The sequence below is a fragment of the Oncorhynchus nerka genome, unplaced genomic scaffold, assembly GCF_034236695.1.
Source record: "Oncorhynchus nerka isolate Pitt River unplaced genomic scaffold, Oner_Uvic_2.0 unplaced_scaffold_1069, whole genome shotgun sequence".
Classification (NCBI taxonomy): Eukaryota; Metazoa; Chordata; class Actinopteri; order Salmoniformes; family Salmonidae; genus Oncorhynchus; species Oncorhynchus nerka.
The window spans coordinates 97,280-115,682 of record NW_027040248.1 but is presented as its reverse complement, the minus strand read 5'-3'; the positions used below and the strand labels follow the sequence as shown (position 1 = coordinate 115,682).

The 18,403-nt window shown below is 40.6% G+C and overlaps 1 protein-coding gene across 1 annotated transcript in view; it reads right to left on the bottom strand.

Moving 5' to 3' along the window:
• LOC135570170 (intermembrane lipid transfer protein VPS13B-like) overlaps nucleotides 1–18,403 on the bottom strand; it is a gene marked incomplete at its 3' end in the record, with an annotated part of 140,404 nt that overhangs the window by 74,430 nt on the left and 47,571 nt on the right. The window contains exon 8 of the mRNA XM_065016243.1: nucleotides 3,620–3,804. Coding sequence (XP_064872315.1) covers nucleotides 3,620–3,804 — 185 coding nt within the window. The remainder of the gene's footprint in view (nucleotides 1–3,619; nucleotides 3,805–18,403) is intronic.

The following is an 18,403-nucleotide window of genomic DNA, read 5'->3' as shown; positions in this document are numbered from 1 at the left end:
CTCTCCGCCCATCTCCCCCCTCCCCCCATCCCCCCCAACCCCCTCTCCCCCATCTCCCCTCCAACCCCCCTGGCTTAGCAGAGCGTGAGTATTTGGAGAATAAGATCATATCATGAGACTGAAGAGGGCTGTGGACGGAGGCCTGTGTGTCAGATGTGTAAATCAGATCCAGTGTCTGATAATTACCCAGAAATCACTTCTTTCAAAAAGCACTGATACGTGATATTATATTCCTCCACGTTGTCAAAACGGATCGCGTTTTCTACATCTGGATCCAAAACAGATCACGTTTCTACATCTGAATAAAAACAGATCACGTTTCTACATCTGAATCCAAAACAGATCACGTTTCTACATCTGGATCCAAAACAGATCATGTTTCTACATCTGGATCCAAAACAGATCACGTTTCTACATCAAAACAGATCACGTTTCTACATCTGAATCAAAACAGATCACGTTTCTACATCAAAACAGATCACGTTTCTACATCTGAATCAAAACAGATCACGTTTCTACATCAAAACAGATCACGTTTCTACATCTGGATCCAAAACAGATCATGTTTCTACATCAAAACAGATCACGTTTCTACATCTGGATCCAAAACAGATCATGTTTCTACATCTGGATCCAAAACAGATCACGTTTCTACATCAAAACAGATCACGTTTTTCAAAACAGATCATCTGAATCAAAACAGATGTTTCTACATCAAAACAGATCACGTTTCTACATCTGAATCAAAACAGATCACGTTTCTACATCAAAACAGATCACGTTTCTACATCTGGATCCAAAACAGATCATGTTTCTACATCAAAACAGATCACGTTTCTACATCTGGATCCAAAACAGATCATGTTTCTACATCTGGATCCAAAACAGATCACGTTTCTACATCAAAACAGATCACGTTTCTACATCTGAATCAAAACAGATCACGTTTCTACATCAAAACAGATCACGTTTCTACATCTGAATCAAAACAGATCACGTTTCTACATCAAAACAGATCACGTTTCTACATCTGAATCAAAACAGATCACGTTTCTACATCAAAACAGATCATGTTTCTACATCTGAATCAAAAAATCAGATCAAAACAGATCATGTTTCTACATCTGAATCAAAACAGATCATGTTTCTACATCAAAACAGATCACGTTTCTACATCAAAACAGATCACGTTTCTACATCAAAACAGATCACGTTTCTACATCTGAATCAAAACAGATCACGTTTCTACATCAAAACAGATCACGTTTCTACATCAAAACAGATCACGTTTCTACATCAAAACAGATCATGTTTCTACATCAAAACAGATCATGTTTCTACATCTGAATCAAAACAGATCATGTTTCTACATCCGAATCAAAACAGATCATGTTTCTACATCAAAACAGATCACGTTTCTACATCAAAACAGATCATGTTTCTACATCAAAACAGATCACGTTTCTACATCAAAACAGATCATGTTTCTACATCAAAACAGATCACGTTTCTACATCTGAATCAAAACAGATCATGTTTCTACATCAAAACAGATCATGTTTCTACATCTGAATCAAAACAGATCATGTTTCTACATCTGAATCTAAACAGATCATGTTTCTACATCAAAACAGATCATGTTTCTACATCTGAATCAAAACAGATCATGTTTCTACATCAAAACAGATCATGTTTCTACATCTGAATCAAAACAGATCACGTTTCTACATCTGAATCAAAACAGATCATGTTTCTACATCAAAACAGATCACGTTTCTACATCAAAACAGATCACGTTTCTACATCAAAACAGATCACGTTTCTACATCAAAACAGATCATGTTTCTACATCTGAATCAAAACAGATCATGTTTCTACATCTGAATCTAAACAGATCATGTTTCTACATCTGAATCAAAACAGACTAGACATTTTTATAATGTTTCTTATTATAATGCGTATTAACCTGCCTAATGACCGAGTCTTTAGCATAGCCCTAGGTAGGTAGGTAGGTAGGTAGGTAGGGAGGGAGGGAGAGAGGGAGGGAGGGAGGTAGGTAGGTAGGTAGGGAGGGAGGGAGGGAGGTAGGGAGGGAGGTAGGAGGTAGGTAGGGAGGGAGGGAGGGGGAGGGAGGGAGGGAGGGAGGTAGGGAAGAGGGAGGGAGGTAGGGAGGGAGGGAATCAAAAGGGAGGGAGGGAGGGAGGGAGGTAGGTAGGTAGGTAGGGGGGAGGGAGGGAGGTAGGGAGGGAGGGAGGTAGGGAGGAGGGAGGGAGGGAGGAGGGAGGGAGGGAGGTAAGGGTAGGGGGAGGTAGGGAGGGAGGTAGGGAGGGAGGGAGGGAGGGGGAGGGAGGGAGGGAGGGAGGGAGGGAGGGAGGGAGGGAGGGAGGGAGGGAGGGGGAGGAGGGAGGGGGAGGGAGGAGGGAGGGAGGGGAGGGGGAGGGAGGGAGGGGAGGGAGGGAGGGAGGGAGGGAGGGGGAGGGAGGGAGGGAGGGAGGGAGGGAGGGAGGGAGGGAGGTAGGAGGAGGGAGGGAGGAGGTAGGAGGGAGGGAGGGAGGTAGGGAGGGGAGGTAGGTAGGGAGGGGGAGGGAGGGAGGGAGGTAGGTAGGGGGAGGTAGGGAGGGAGGGAGGGAGGGAGGGAGGGTAGGGAGGGAGGGGAGGGAGGAGGGAGGTAGGGAGGGAGGGGGAGGGAGGTAGAGAGGGAGGGAGGGAGGGAGGGAGGTAGGGGGGGGAGGGAGGGAGGGAGGGAGGTAGGGAGGGAGGGAGGGAGGGAGGGAGGTAGGGAGGGAGGGAGGGAGGGGGAGGGAGGGGGAGGGGAGGGAGGGAGGGAGGGAGGGAGGGAGGGAGGGAGGGAGGAGGGAGGGAGGGAGGGGGGGGAGGGAGGGAGGTAGGAGGTAGGTAGGGGAGGGAGGGAGGTAGGGAGGTAGGTAGGGAGGGAGGGAGGGAGGTCGATAGATAGATAGACACAGACAGACAGACAGACAGACAGACAGACAGACAGACAGACAGAGAGACAGACAGACAGACAGATGGTACCAACCTTCAGTCTGTCTCCCAGGTCTGCGGATAGATAGACAGACAGACAGACAGACAGACAGACAGACAGAGAGACAAACAGACAGACAGACAGACAGACAGAGAGACAACCTTCAGTCTGTCTCCCAGGTCTGCGGATAGACAGACAGACAGACAGACAGACAGACAGACAGACAGACAGACAGACAGACAGATGGCACCAACCTTCAGTCTGTCTCCCAGGTCTGCGGACAGACAGACAGACAGACAGACAGACAGACAGACAGATGGTACCAACCTTCAGTCTGTCTCCCAGGTCTGCGGATAGACAGACAGACAGACAGACAGACAGACAGACAGACAGATGGCACCAACCTTCAGTCTGTCTCCCAGGTCTGCGGATAGATAGACAGACAGATAGACAGACAGACAGACAGACAGACAGACAGACAGACAGACAGACAGACAGACAGACAGACAGACAGATGGTACCAACCTTCAGTCTGTCTCCCAGGTCTGCGGATAGATAGACAGACAGACAGACAGACAGACATACAGAGACAGACAGACAGACAGACAGACAGACAGACAGACAGATGGTACCAACCTTCAGTCTGTCTCCCAGGTCTGCGGTGCTGATCTCTGGGTCCTCGGTGGTGTTGAAGGGGACTGGAGTGATGCGTACGAAGGTCAACACACGGGATTCTGGGTAACGCCACAGCATGACGCCGGGACTGTCGTCTGTTTCGTTATAGAACACAACCTCATATGGACCAGGTAGTTTCTGATTGGCTGGGGGGGAGACAGGAAGGAGGTCATTCAACACAAAAACTTGTGTTGAAATGTTGCAACAAACTCACAAGTTTGTGTGTGCCCCCCCTCATGTGTGTGTGTGTGTGTGTGTGCTCACCCGCGCGTGTGTGTGTGTGTGTGTGTGTGTGCCCCCCCGCATGTGTGTGTGTGAGTGTGTGTGCCCCCCCGCATGTGTGTGTGTGTGAGTGTGCGTTAGCGAGTGTGTGTGTGTGTGTGAGTGTATGTTCTCACGTGTGTGTGTGTGAGTGAGTGTATGTGCTCACCCGCGCGTGTGTGTGTATGAGTGAGTGTGTGTGCCCCCCCGCATGTGTGTGTGTGAGTGTGTGTGCTCACCCGCGCGTGTGTGTGTGTGAGTGAGTGAGTGTATGTGCTCACACGTGTGTGTGTGTGTGTGTGTGAGTGAGTGTATGTGCTCACCCGCGTGTGTGTGTGTGTGAGTGAGTGTATGTGCCCCCCCGCATGTGTGTGTGTGAGTGTATGTGCTCACCCGCGCGTGTGTGTGTGTGTGAGTGAGTGTATGTGCTCACCCGCGCGTGTGTGTGTATGTGTGTGCGTTAGCGAGTGTGTGTGTGTGTGAGTGTATGTTCTCACCCGCGTGTGTGTGTGTATGTGTGTGCGTTAGCGAGTGTGTGCGTGTATGTGCGCACCCACGTGTGTGTGAGTGTATGTGCTCACCCGCGTGTGTGTGTTTATGTGTGTGTGTTAGCGAGTGTGTGTGTGTGTATGTGCTCACACGTGTGTGTGTGTGTGTTAGCGAGTGTGTGTGTGTGTGTGTTAGCGAGTGTGTGTGTGTGTGTTTGTGTGTTAGCGTGTGTGTGTGTGTTAGCGAGTGTGTGCGTGTGTGAGAGTGAGAGTGTGTGTGTGTGTGTGTGAGAGTGAGAGTGTGTGTGTGTGTTAGCGAGTGTGTGTGTGTGTGATGTTGGTCATGGCTGCCGTTTGGAAAACTGTTTATTAGATAAAAAGTGCAGAATTGATGTTTTGGTCCTCAGGGGAACAAACACTGGGCTCCTCGTGCCAGAAAATATGTTTTAATTTGTCCTCTAGTCTAGTTCTCTGTAGTCTATTAGTGTTTGATCTGCAGCACTGAGCTCTCTGTCTCTTTCTCTCTCTCTGTCTCGCTCTCATTCTCTCTCTCTGTCTCATTCTCTCTCTCTGTCTCTCCGTCTCTCTCTCTCAGTCTCTCTCTCTGTCTCTCTCTCTGTCTCTCTCTCTGTCTCTCTCTGTCTCTCTCTGTCTCTCTCTCTGTCTCTCTCTCTTTGTCTCTCTCTCTCTCTCTCTCTCTCTCTCTCTCTCTCTCTGTCTCTCTCTCTCTCTCTCTCTCTCTCTCTCTCTCTCTCTCTCTGTCTTTCTCTCTGTCTCTCTCTCTCTCTCTCTCTCTCTCTCTCTTCTCTCTCTCTCTCTCTCTCTCTCTCTCTCTCTTTCTCTCTGTCTCTCTCTTTCTCTCTCTCTCTCTGTCTTTCTCTCTGTCTTTCTCTCTCTCTCTCTGTTTCTCTCTCCATCTCTCTGCTCCTCTCTCTCTCTGTCTTTCTCTCTGTTTTTCAGTGGCTCAGCTTCTGTTTCTCTCTCCATCTCGGTAGCCCACTTGAAGGTAGACGATATGTTGTTTTCACAGTGGCTCAGCTTGTGTTTGGTAATGTTATGGATGAAGAGAGCTGCTTTCATGGTTCCGTTCTCCTTCATGTCTTGTTTAACTGGCTTCTAGGGAACGTACCGACCCAGCTGCTGCTTCCTGCCTCCCGACACCGTGGCCTCAGGACTACAGCAGAACTGACCGATACGATTATTTTTTTCTCTAACCTGGCACCGTGGAACCAATGGTGTCATCCCAAAAGTCACACATCCTGCCCAGCTAGCTACTCAAAGACACGAACAATCAAAGAGTCAAATTAACAAAACGGATCCTATTTGAACCCAGGTCTGAGGCCCCCCAGCCCCCCACCCCCCAGCTCCCTGGCCGTTGGTCACAACATGTTGCAGGCAGACTCTCTACTGTTTTTACTGCTGGGAAGGAAGGCCTCCTGTCTCCATTAAGAGGAAAGAGCCGTATTAAATGCATCAAAGACCAGAGGAACGACGCAACAAACAAGGAGAGGAGAGGAGAGGCTGACTGACCACGGCTGACAGGGCAGATAGCTGATAGGGCGAGGAGAGGAGAGGCTGACTGACCACGGCTGACAGGGCAGATAGCTGATAGGGCGAGGAGAGGAGAGGCTGACTGACCACGGCTGACAGGGCAGATAGCTGATAGGGCGAGGAGAGGAGAGGCTGACTGACCACGGCTGACAGGGCAGATAGCTGATAGGGCGAGGAGAGGAGAGGCTGACTGACCACGGCTGACAGGGCAGATAGCTGATAGGGCGAGGAGAGGAGAGGCTGACTGACCACGGCTGACAGGGCAGATAGCTGATAGGGAGAGGAGAGGAGAGGAGAGGCTGACTGACCACGGCTGACAGGGCAGATAGCTGATAGGGCGAGGAGAGGAGAGGCTGACTGACCACAGCTGACAGGGCAGATAGCTGATAGGGAGAGGAGAGGCTGACTGACCACGGCTGACAGGGCAGATAGCTGATAGGGCGAGGAGAGGGTTTGATCTCTCTCCACTGTGTGTGAGAGTCCGGGAGGAAGACAGCGTGCCCTGGGAGGAGAACAAACTGTGTTTTACTGGAAACAGACGTAATCTCTTCCTCTCTGAGACCACATGCAGAAGCCCTGATTCCCTATTTGTTCAAGCGGGGCTGAAGCGTGTTTGGGAACTCGTTCTATTCCATGTGCAGAAGCCCCAGAAGGGTGTTTGGGGAACTCGTTCTATTCCATGTGCAGAAGCCCCAGAAGCGTGTTGGGGTACTCGTTCTATTCCATGTGCAGAAGCCCCAGAAGGGTGTTGGGGAACTCGTTCTATTCCATGTGCAGAAGCCCCAGAAGGGTGTTGGGGAACTCATTCTATTCCACATGCAGAAGCCCCAGAAGGGTGTTTGGGAACTCGTTCTATTCCATGTGCAGAAGCCCCAGAAGCGTGTTTGGGAACTGGTTCTATTCCATGTGCAGAATCCCCAGAAGGGTGTTTGGGAACTGGTTCTATTCCACATGCAGAAGCCCCAGAAGGGTGTTTGGGAACTGGTTCTATTCCATGTGCAGAAGCCCCAGAAGGGTGTTTGGGAACTGGTTCTATTCCACTTGCAGAAGCCCCAGAAGGGTGTTTGGGAACTGGTTCTATTCCACATGCAGAAGCCCCAGAAGGGTGTTTGGGAACTGGTTCTATTCCACATGCAGAAGCCCCAGAAGCGTGTTTGGGAACTCATTCTATTCCACATGCAGAAGCCCCAAAAGGGTGTTTGGGAACTCATTCTATTCCACATGCAGAAGCCCCAGAAGGGTGTTTGGGAACTGGTTATATTCCATGTGCAGAAGCCCCAGAAGGGTGTTTGGGAACTGGTTATATTCCATGTGCAGAAGCCCCAGAAGGGTGTTTGGGGACTGGTTCTATTCCACATGCAGAAGCCCTGATCTTTCTGTTCCACCAACACCTTATATAATTATAAAGGTCTTTCACACCAACGTCTCCATATTCTGCTGTCCTGTTGCCATATTGACCGTAATGAGGTGTGTTATTACCTGAGTCCTGTATAGATAGTAACAGTGTGTTATTACCTGAGTCCTGTATAGATAGTAACAGTGTGTTATTACCTGAGTCCTGTATAGATAGTAACAGTGTGTTATTACCTGAGTCCTGTATAGATAGTAACAGTGTGTTATTACCTGAGTCCTGTATAGATAGTAACAGTGTGTTATTACCTGAGTCCTGTATCTATTAGATAGTAACAGTGTGTTATTACCTGAGTCCTGTATAGATAGTAACAGTGTGTTATTACCTGAGTCCTGTATAGATAGTAACAGTGTGTTATTACCTGAGTCCTGTATAGATAGTAACAGTGTGTTATTACCTGAGTCCTGTATCTATTAGATAGTAACAGTGTGTTATTACCTGAGTCCTGTATAGATAGTAACAGTGTGTTATTACCTGAGTCCTGTATCTATTAGATAGTAACAGTGTGTTATTACCTGAGTCCTGTATAGATAGTAACAGTGTGTTATTACCTGAGTCCTGTATCTATTAGATAGTAACAGTGTGTTATTACCTGAGTCCTGTATCTAATAGATAGTAACAGTGTGTTATTACCTGAGTCCTGTATAGATAGTAACAGTGTGTTATTACCTGAGTCCTGTATCTAATAGATAGTAACAGTGTGTTATTACCTGAGTCCTGTATCTATTAGATAGTAACAGTGTGTTATTACCTGAGTCCTGTATCTATTAGATAGTAACAGTGTGTTATTACCTGAGTCCTGTATCTATTAGATAGTAACAGTGTGTTATTACCTGAGTCCTGTATAGATAGTAACAGTGTGTTATTACCTGAGTCCTGTATCTAATAGATAGTAACAGTGTGTTATTACCTGAGTCCTGTATCTAATAGATAGTAACAGTGTGTTATTACCTGAGTCCTGTATCTATAGATAGTAACAGTGTGTTATTACCTGAGTCCTGTATCTATTAGATAGTAACAGTGTGTTATTACCTGAGTCCTGTATAGATAGTAACAGTGTGTTATTACCTGAGTCCTGTATCTATTAGATAGTAACAGTGTGTTATTACCTGAGTCCTGTATCTAATAGATAGTAACAGTGTGTTATTACCTGAGTCCTGTATCTAATAGATAGTAACAGTGTGTTATTACCTGAGTCCTGTATCTATTAGATAGTAACAGTGTGTTATTACCTGAGTCCTGTATCTATTAGATAGTAACAGTGTGTTATTACCTGAGTCCTGTATCTAATAGATAGTAACAGTGTGTTATTACCTGAGTCCTGTATAGATAGTAACAGTGTGTTATTACCTGAGTCCTGTATCTAATAGATAGTAACAGTGTGTTATTACCTGAGTCCTGTATCTAATAGATAGTAACAGTGTGTTATTACCTGAGTCCTGTATCTATTAGATAGTAACAGTGTGTTATTACCTGAGTCCTGTATCTATTAGATAGTAACAGTGTGTTATTACCTGAGTCCTGTATCTAATAGATAGTAACAGTGTGTTATTACCTGAGTCCTGTATCTATTAGATAGTAACAGTGTGTTATTACCTGAGTCCTGTATCTATTAGATAGTAACAGTGTGTTATTACCTGAGTCCTGTATAGATAGTAACAGTGTGTTATTACCTGAGTCCTGTATAGATAGTAACAGTGTGTTATTACCTGAGTATAGATAGTAACAGTGTGTTATTACCTGAGTCCTGTATCTATTAGATAGTAACAGTGTGTTATTACCTGAGTCCTGTATCTATTAGATAGTAACAGTGTGTTATTACCTGAGTCCTGTATCTAATAGATAGTAACAGTGTGTTATTACCTGAGTCCTGTATCTATTAGATAGTAACAGTGTGTTATTACCTGAGTCCTGTATCTAATAGATAGTAACAGTGTGTTATTACCTGAGTCCTGTATCTAATAGATAGTAACAGTGTGTTATTACCTGAGTCCTGTATCTAATAGATAGTAACAGTGTGTTATTACCTGAGTCCTGTATAGATAGTAACAGTGTGTTATTACCTGAGTCCTGTATCTATTAGATAGTAACAGTGTGTTATTACCTGAGTCCTGTATCTAATAGATAGTAACAGTGTGTTATTACCTGAGTCCTGTATCTAATAGATAGTAACAGTGTGTTATTACCTGAGTCCTGTATCTATTAGATAGTAACAGTGTGTTATTACCTGAGTCCTGTATCTATTAGATAGTAACAGTGTGTTATTACCTGAGTCCTGTATCTATTAGATAGTAACAGTGTGTTATTACCTGAGTCCTGTATCTATTAGATAGTAACAGTGTGTTATTACCTGAGTCCTGTATCTAATAGATAGTAACAGTGTGTTATTACCTGAGTCCTGTATCTAATAGATAGTAACAGTGTGTTATTACCTGAGTCCTGTATCTATTAGATAGTAACAGTGTGTTATTACCTGAGTCCTGTATCTATTAGATAGTAACAGTGTGTTATTACCTGAGTCCTGTATAGATAGTAACAGTGTGTTATTACCTGAGTCATGTATAGATAGTAACAGTGTGTTATTACCTGAGTCCTGTATCTATTAGATAGTAACAGTGTGTTATTACCTGAGTCCTGTACCTATTAGATAGTAACAGTGTGTTATTACCTGAGTCCTGTATCTAATAGATAGTAACAGTGTGTTATTACCTGAGTCCTGTATCTATTAGATAGTAACAGTGTGTTATTACCTGAGTCCTGTATCTAATAGATAGTAACAGTGTGTTATTACCTGAGTCCTGTATCTAATAGATAGTAACAGTGTGTTATTACCTGAGTCCTGTATCTAATAGATAGTAACAGTGTGTTATTACCTGAGTCCTGTATAGATAGTAACAGTGTGTTATTACCTGAGTCCTGTATCTATTAGATAGTAACAGTGTGTTATTACCTGAGTCCTGTATAGATAGTAACAGTGTGTTATTACCTGAGTCCTGTATCTAATAGATAGTAACAGTGTGTTATTACCTGAGTCCTGTATCTATAGATAGTAACAGTGTGTTATTACCTGAGTCCTGTATAGATAGTAACAGTGTGTTATTACCTGAGTCCTGTATCTATTAGATAGTAACAGTGTGTTATTACCTGAGTCCTGTATAGATAGTAACAGTGTGTTATTACCTGAGTCCTGTATAGATAGTAACAGTGTGTTATTACCTGAGTCTGTATAGATAGTAACAGTGTGTTATTACCTGAGTCCTGTATCTATTAGATAGTAACAGTGTGTTATTACCTGAGTCCTGTACCTATTAGATAGTAACAGTGTGTTATTACCTGAGTCCTGTATCTAATAGATAGTAACAGTGTGTTATTACCTGAGTCCTGTATCTATTAGATAGTAACAGTGTGTTATTACCTGAGTCCTGTATCTAATAGATAGTAACAGTGTGTTATTACCTGAGTCCTGTATAGATAGTAACAGTGTGTTATTACCTGAGTCCTGTATCTAATAGATAGTAACAGTGTGTTATTACCTGAGTCCTGTATCTAATAGATAGTAACAGTGTGTTATTACCTGAGTCCTGTATCTATTAGATAGTAACAGTGTGTTATTACCTGAGTCCTGTATAGATAGTAACAGTGTGTTATTACCTGAGTCCTGTATCTATAGATAGTAACAGTGTGTTATTACCTGAGTCCTGTATAGATAGTAACAGTGTGTTATTACCTGAGTCCTGTATCTAATAGATAGTAACAGTGTGTTATTACCTGAGTCCTGTATAGATAGTAACAGTGTGTTATTACCTGAGTCCTGTATCTATTAGATAGTAACAGTGTGTTATTACCTGAGTCCTGTATCTAATAGATAGTAACAGTGTGTTATTACCTGTATCTAATAGATAGTAACAGTGTGTTATTACCTGAGTCCTGTATCTATTAGATAGTAACAGTGTGTTATTACCTGAGTCCTGTATCTATTAGATAGTAACAGTGTGTTATTACCTGAGTCCTGTATAGATAGTAACAGTGTGTTATTACCTGAGTCCTGTATCTAATAGATAGTAACAGTGTGTGTTATTACCTGAGTCCTGTATCTATTAGATAGTAACAGTGTGTTATTACCTGAGTCCTGTATCTAATAGATAGTAACAGTGTGTTATTACCTGAGTCCTGTATCTAATAGATAGTAACAGTGTGTTATTACCTGAGTCCTGTATCTATTAGATAGTAACAGTGTGTTATTACCTGAGTCCTGTATCTATTAGATAGTAACAGTGTGTTATTACCTGAGTCCTGTATCTAATAGATAGTAACAGTGTGTTATTACCTGAGTCCTGTATCTAATAGATAGTAACAGTGTGTTATTACCTGAGTCCTGTATCTATTAGATAGTAACAGTGTGTTATTACCTGAGTCCTGTATCTATTAGATAGTAACAGTGTGTTATTACCTGAGTCCTGTATCTAATAGATAGTAACAGTGTGTTATTACCTGAGTCCTGTATCTATTAGATAGTAACAGTGTGTTATTACCTGAGTCCTGTATCTATTAGATAGTAAAAGTGTGTTATTACCTGAGTCCTGTATAGATAGTAACAGTGTGTTATTACCTGAGTCCTGTATAGATAGTAACAGTGTGTTATTACCTGAGTCATGTATAGATAGTAACAGTGTGTTATTACCTGAGTCCTGTATCTATTAGATAGTAACAGTGTGTTATTACCTGAGTCCTGTACCTATTAGATAGTAACAGTGTGTTATTACCTGAGTCCTGTATCTAATAGATAGTAACAGTGTGTTATTACCTGAGTCCTGTATCTATTAGATAGTAACAGTGTGTTATTACCTGAGTCCTGTATCTAATAGATAGTAACAGTGTGTTATTACCTGAGTCCTGTATCTAATAGATAGTAACAGTGTGTTATTACCTGAGTCCTGTATCTAATAGATAGTAACAGTGTGTTATTACCTGAGTCCTGTATAGATAGTAACAGTGTGTTATTACCTGAGTCCTGTATCTATTAGATAGTAACAGTGTGTTATTACCTGAGTCCTGTATCTAATAGATAGTAACAGTGTGTTATTACCTGAGTCCTGTATCTAATAGATAGTAACAGTGTGTTATTACCTGAGTCCTGTATCTAATAGATAGTAACAGTGTGTTATTACCTGAGTCCTGTATCTATTAGATAGTAACAGTGTGTTATTACCTGAGTCCTGTATCTATTAGATAGTAACAGTGTGTTATTACCTGAGTCCTGTATCTAATAGATAGTAACAGTGTGTTATTACCTGTATCTAATAGCTAGTAACAGTGTGTTATTACCTGAGTCCTGTATCTAATAGATAGTAACAGTGTGTTATTACCTGAGTCCTGTATCTATTAGATAGTAACAGTGTGTTATTACCTGAGTCCTGTATCTATTAGATAGTAACAGTGTGTTATTACCTGAGTCCTGTATAGATAGTAACAGTGTGTTATTACCTGAGTCATGTATAGATAGTAACAGTGTGTTATTACCTGAGTCCTGTATCTATTAGATAGTAACAGTGTGTTATTACCTGAGTCCTGTACCTATTAGATAGTAACAGTGTGTTATTACCTGAGTCCTGTATCTAATAGATAGTAACAGTGTGTTATTACCTGAGTCCTGTATCTATTAGATAGTAACAGTGTGCTATTACCTGAGTCCTGTATCTAATAGATAGTAACAGTGTGTTATTACCTGAGTCCTGTATCTAATAGATAGTAACAGTGTGTTATTACCTGAGTCCTGTATCTAATAGATAGTAACAGTGTGTTATTACCTGAGTCCTGTATAGATAGTAACAGTGTGTTATTACCTGAGTCCTGTATCTATTAGATAGTAACAGTGTGTTATTACCTGAGTCCTGTATCTAATAGATAGTAACAGTGTGTTATTACCTGAGTCCTGTATCTAATAGATAGTAACAGTGTGTTATTACCTGAGTCCTGTATCTAATAGATAGTAACAGTGTGTTATTACCTGAGTCCTGTATCTATTAGATAGTAACAGTGTGTTATTACCTGAGTCCTGTATCTATTAGATAGTAACAGTGTGTTATTACCTGAGTCCTGTATCTATTAGATAGTAACAGTGTGTTATTACCTGAGTCCTGTATAGATAGTAACAGTGTGTTATTACCTGAGTCCTGTATCTATTAGATAGTAACAGTGTGTTATTACCTGTATCTAATAGATAGTAACAGTGTGTTATTACCTGAGTCCTGTATCTATTAGATAGTAACAGTGTGTTATTACCTGAGTCCTGTATAGATAGTAACAGTGTGTTATTACCTGAGTCATGTATAGATAGTAACAGTGTGTTATTACCTGAGTCCTGTATCTATTAGATAGTAACAGTGTGTTATTACCTGAGTCCTGTACCTATTAGATAGTAACAGTGTGTTATTACCTGAGTCCTGTATCTAATAGATAGTAACAGTGTGTTATTACCTGAGTCCTGTATCTATTAGATAGTAACAGTGTGTTATTACCTGAGTCCTGTATCTAATAGATAGTAACAGTGTGTTATTACCTGAGTCCTGTATCTAATAGATAGTAACAGTGTGTTATTACCTGAGTCCTGTATCTAATAGATAGTAACAGTGTGTTATTACCTGAGTCATGTATAGATAGTAACAGTGTGTTATTACCTGAGTCCTGTATCTATTAGATAGTAACAGTGTGTTATTACCTGAGTCCTGTACCTGTTAGATAGTAACAGTGTGTTATTACCTGAGTCCTGTATCTAATAGATAGTAACAGTGTGTTATTACCTGAGTCCTGTATCTATTAGATAGTAACAGTGTGTTATTACCTGAGTCCTGTATCTAATAGATAGTAACAGTGTGTTATTACCTGAGTCCTGTATCTAATAGATAGTAACAGTGTGTTATTACCTGAGTCCTGTATCTAATAGATAGTAACAGTGTGTTATTACCTGAGTCCTGTATAGATAGTAACAGTGTGTTATTACCTGAGTCCTGTATCTATTAGATAGTAACAGTGTGTTATTACCTGAGTCCTGTATCTAATAGATAGTAACAGTGTGTTATTACCTGAGTCCTGTATCTAATAGATAGTAACAGTGTGTTATTACCTGAGTCCTGTATCTAATAGATAGTAACAGTGTGTTATTACCTGAGTCCTGTATCTATTAGATAGTAACAGTGTGTTATTACCTGAGTCCTGTATCTATTAGATAGTAACAGTGTGTTATTACCTGAGTCCTGTATCTAATAGATAGTAACAGTGTGTTATTACCTGTATCTAATAGCTAGTAACAGTGTGTTATTACCTGAGTCCTGTATCTAATAGATAGTAACAGTGTGTTATTACCTGAGTCCTGTATCTATTAGATAGTAACAGTGTGTTATTACCTGAGTCCTGTATCTATTAGATAGTAACAGTGTGTTATTACCTGAGTCCTGTATAGATAGTAACAGTGTGTTATTACCTGAGTCATGTATAGATAGTAACAGTGTGTTATTACCTGAGTCCTGTATCTATTAGATAGTAACAGTGTGTTATTACCTGAGTCCTGTACCTATTAGATAGTAACAGTGTGTTATTACCTGAGTCCTGTATCTAATAGATAGTAACAGTGTGTTATTACCTGAGTCCTGTATCTATTAGATAGTAACAGTGTGTTATTACCTGAGTCCTGTATCTAATAGATAGTAACAGTGTGTTATTACCTGAGTCCTGTATAGATAGTAACAGTGTGTTATTACCTGAGTCCTGTATCTATTAGATAGTAACAGTGTGTTATTACCTGAGTCCTGTATCTAATAGATAGTAACAGTGTGTTATTACCTGAGTCCTGTATCTAATAGATAGTAACAGTGTGTTATTACCTGAGTCCTGTATCTAATAGATAGTAACAGTGTGTTATTACCTGAGTCCTGTATCTATTAGATAGTAACAGTGTGTTATTACCTGAGTCCTGTATCTATTAGATAGTAACAGTGTGTTATTACCTGAGTCCTGTATCTAATAGATAGTAACAGTGTGTTATTACCTGTATCTAATAGATAGTAACAGTGTGTTATTACCTGAGTCCTGTATCTATTAGATAGTAACAGTGTGTTATTACCTGTATCTAATAGATAGTAACAGTGTGTTATTACCTGAGTCCTGTATCTATTAGATAGTAACGGTGTGTTATTACCTGAGTCCTGTATAGATAGTAACAGTGTGTTATTACCTGAGTCCTGTATCTATTAGATAGTAACAGTGTGTTATTACCTGAATCCTGTACCTATTAGATAGTAACAGTGTGTTATTACCTGAGTCCTGTATCTAATAGATAGTAACAGTGTGTTATTACCTGAGTCCTGTATCTATTAGATAGTAACAGTGTGTTATTACCTGAGTCCTGTATCTAATAGATAGTAACAGTGTGTTATTACCTGAGTCCTGTATCTAATAGATAGTAACAGTGTGTTATTACCTGAGTCCTGTATCTAATAGATAGTAACAGTGTGTTATTACCTGAGTCCTGTATAGATAGTAACAGTGTGTTATTACCTGAGTCCTGTATCTATTAGATAGTAACAGTGTGTTATTACCTGAGTCCTGTATCTAATAGATAGTAACAGTGTGTTATTACCTGAGTCCTGTATCTATTAGATAGTAACAGTGTGTTATTACCTGAGTCCTGTATCTAATAGATAGTAACAGTGTGTTATTACCTGAGTCCTGTATCTATTAGATAGTAACAGTGTGTTATTACCTGAGTCCTGTACCTATTAGATAGTAACAGTGTGTTATTACCTGAGTCCTGTATCTAATAGATAGTAACAGTGTGTTATTACCTGAGTCCTGTATCTATTAGATAGTAACAGTGTGTTATTACCTGAGTCCTGTATCTAATAGATAGTAACAGTGTGTTATTACCTGAGTCCTGTATCTAATAGATAGTAACAGTGTGTTATTACCTGAGTCCTGTATCTAATAGATAGTAACAGTGTGTTATTACCTGAGTCCTGTATAGATAGTAACAGTGTGTTATTACCTGAGTCCTGTATCTATTAGATAGTAACAGTGTGTTATTACCTGAGTCCTGTATCTAATAGATAGTAACAGTGTGTTATTACCTGAGTCCTGTATCTAATAGATAGTAACAGTGTGTTATTACCTGAGTCCTGTATCTAATAGATAGTAACAGTGTGTTATTACCTGAGTCCTGTATCTATTAGATAGTAACAGTGTGTTATTACCTGAGTCCTGTATCTATTAGATAGTAACAGTGTGTTATTACCTGAGTCCTGTATCTAATAGATAGTAACAGTGTGTTATTACCTGTATCTAATAGCTAGTAACAGTGTGTTATTACCTGAGTCCTGTATCTAATAGATAGTAACAGTGTGTTATTACCTGAGTCCTGTATCTATTAGATAGTAACAGTGTGTTATTACCTGAGTCCTGTATCTATTAGATAGTAACAGTGTGTTATTACCTGAGTCCTGTATAGATAGTAACAGTGTGTTATTACCTGAGTCATGTATAGATAGTAACAGTGTGTTATTACCTGAGTCCTGTATCTATTAGATAGTAACAGTGTGTTATTACCTGAGTCCTGTACCTATTAGATAGTAACAGTGTGTTATTACCTGAGTCCTGTATCTAATAGATAGTAACAGTGTGTTATTACCTGAGTCCTGTATCTATTAGATAGTAACAGTGTGTTATTACCTGAGTCCTGTATCTAATAGATAGTAACAGTGTGTTATTACCTGAGTCCTGTATCTAATAGATAGTAACAGTGTGTTATTACCTGAGTCCTGTATCTAATAGATAGTAACAGTGTGTTATTACCTGAGTCCTGTATAGATAGTAACAGTGTGTTATTACCTGAGTCCTGTATCTATTAGATAGTAACAGTGTGTTATTACCTGAGTCCTGTATAGATAGTAACAGTGTGTTATTACCTGAGTCCTGTATCTAATAGATAGTAACAGTGTGTTATTACCTGAGTCCTGTATCTAATAGATAGTAACAGTGTGTTATTACCTGAGTCCTGTATAGATAGTAACAGTGTGTTATTACCTGAGTCCTGTATCTATTAGATAGTAACAGTGTGTTATTACCTGAGTCCTGTATAGATAGTAACAGTGTGTTATTACCTGAGTCCTGTATAGATAGTAACAGTGTGTTATTACCTGAGTCATGTATAGATAGTAACAGTGTGTTATTACCTGAGTCCTGTATCTATTAGATAGTAACAGTGTGTTATTACCTGAGTCCTGTACCTATTAGATAGTAACAGTGTGTTATTACCTGAGTCCTGTATCTAATAGATAGTAACAGTGTGTTATTACCTGAGTCCTGTATCTATTAGATAGTAACAGTGTGTTATTACCTGAGTCCTGTATCTAATAGATAGTAACAGTGTGTTATTACCTGAGTCCTGTATAGATAGTAACAGTGTGTTATTACCTGAGTCCTGTATCTAATAGATAGTAACAGTGTGTTATTACCTGAGTCCTGTATCTAATAGATAGTAACAGTGTGTTATTACCTGAGTCCTGTATCTATTAGATAGTAACAGTGTGTTATTACCTGAGTCCTGTATAGATAGTAACAGTGTGTTATTACCTGAGTCCTGTATAGATAGTAACAGTGTTATTACCTGAGTCCTGTATAGATAGTAACAGTGTGTTATTACCTGAGTCCTGTATCTAATAGATAGTAACAGTGTGTTATTACCTGAGTCCTGTATAGATAGTAACAGTGTGTTATTACCTGAGTCCTGTATCTATTAGATAGTAACAGTGTGTTATTACCTGAGTCATGTATCTAATAGATAGTAACAGTGTGTTATTACCTGTATCTAATAGATAGTAACAGTGTGTTATTACCTGAGTCCTGTATCTATTAGATAGTAACAGTGTGTTATTACCTGAGTCCTGTATCTATTAGATAGTAACAGTATGTTATTACCTGAGTCCTGTATAGATAGTAACAGTGTGTTATTACCTGAGTCCTGTATCTAATAGATAGTAACAG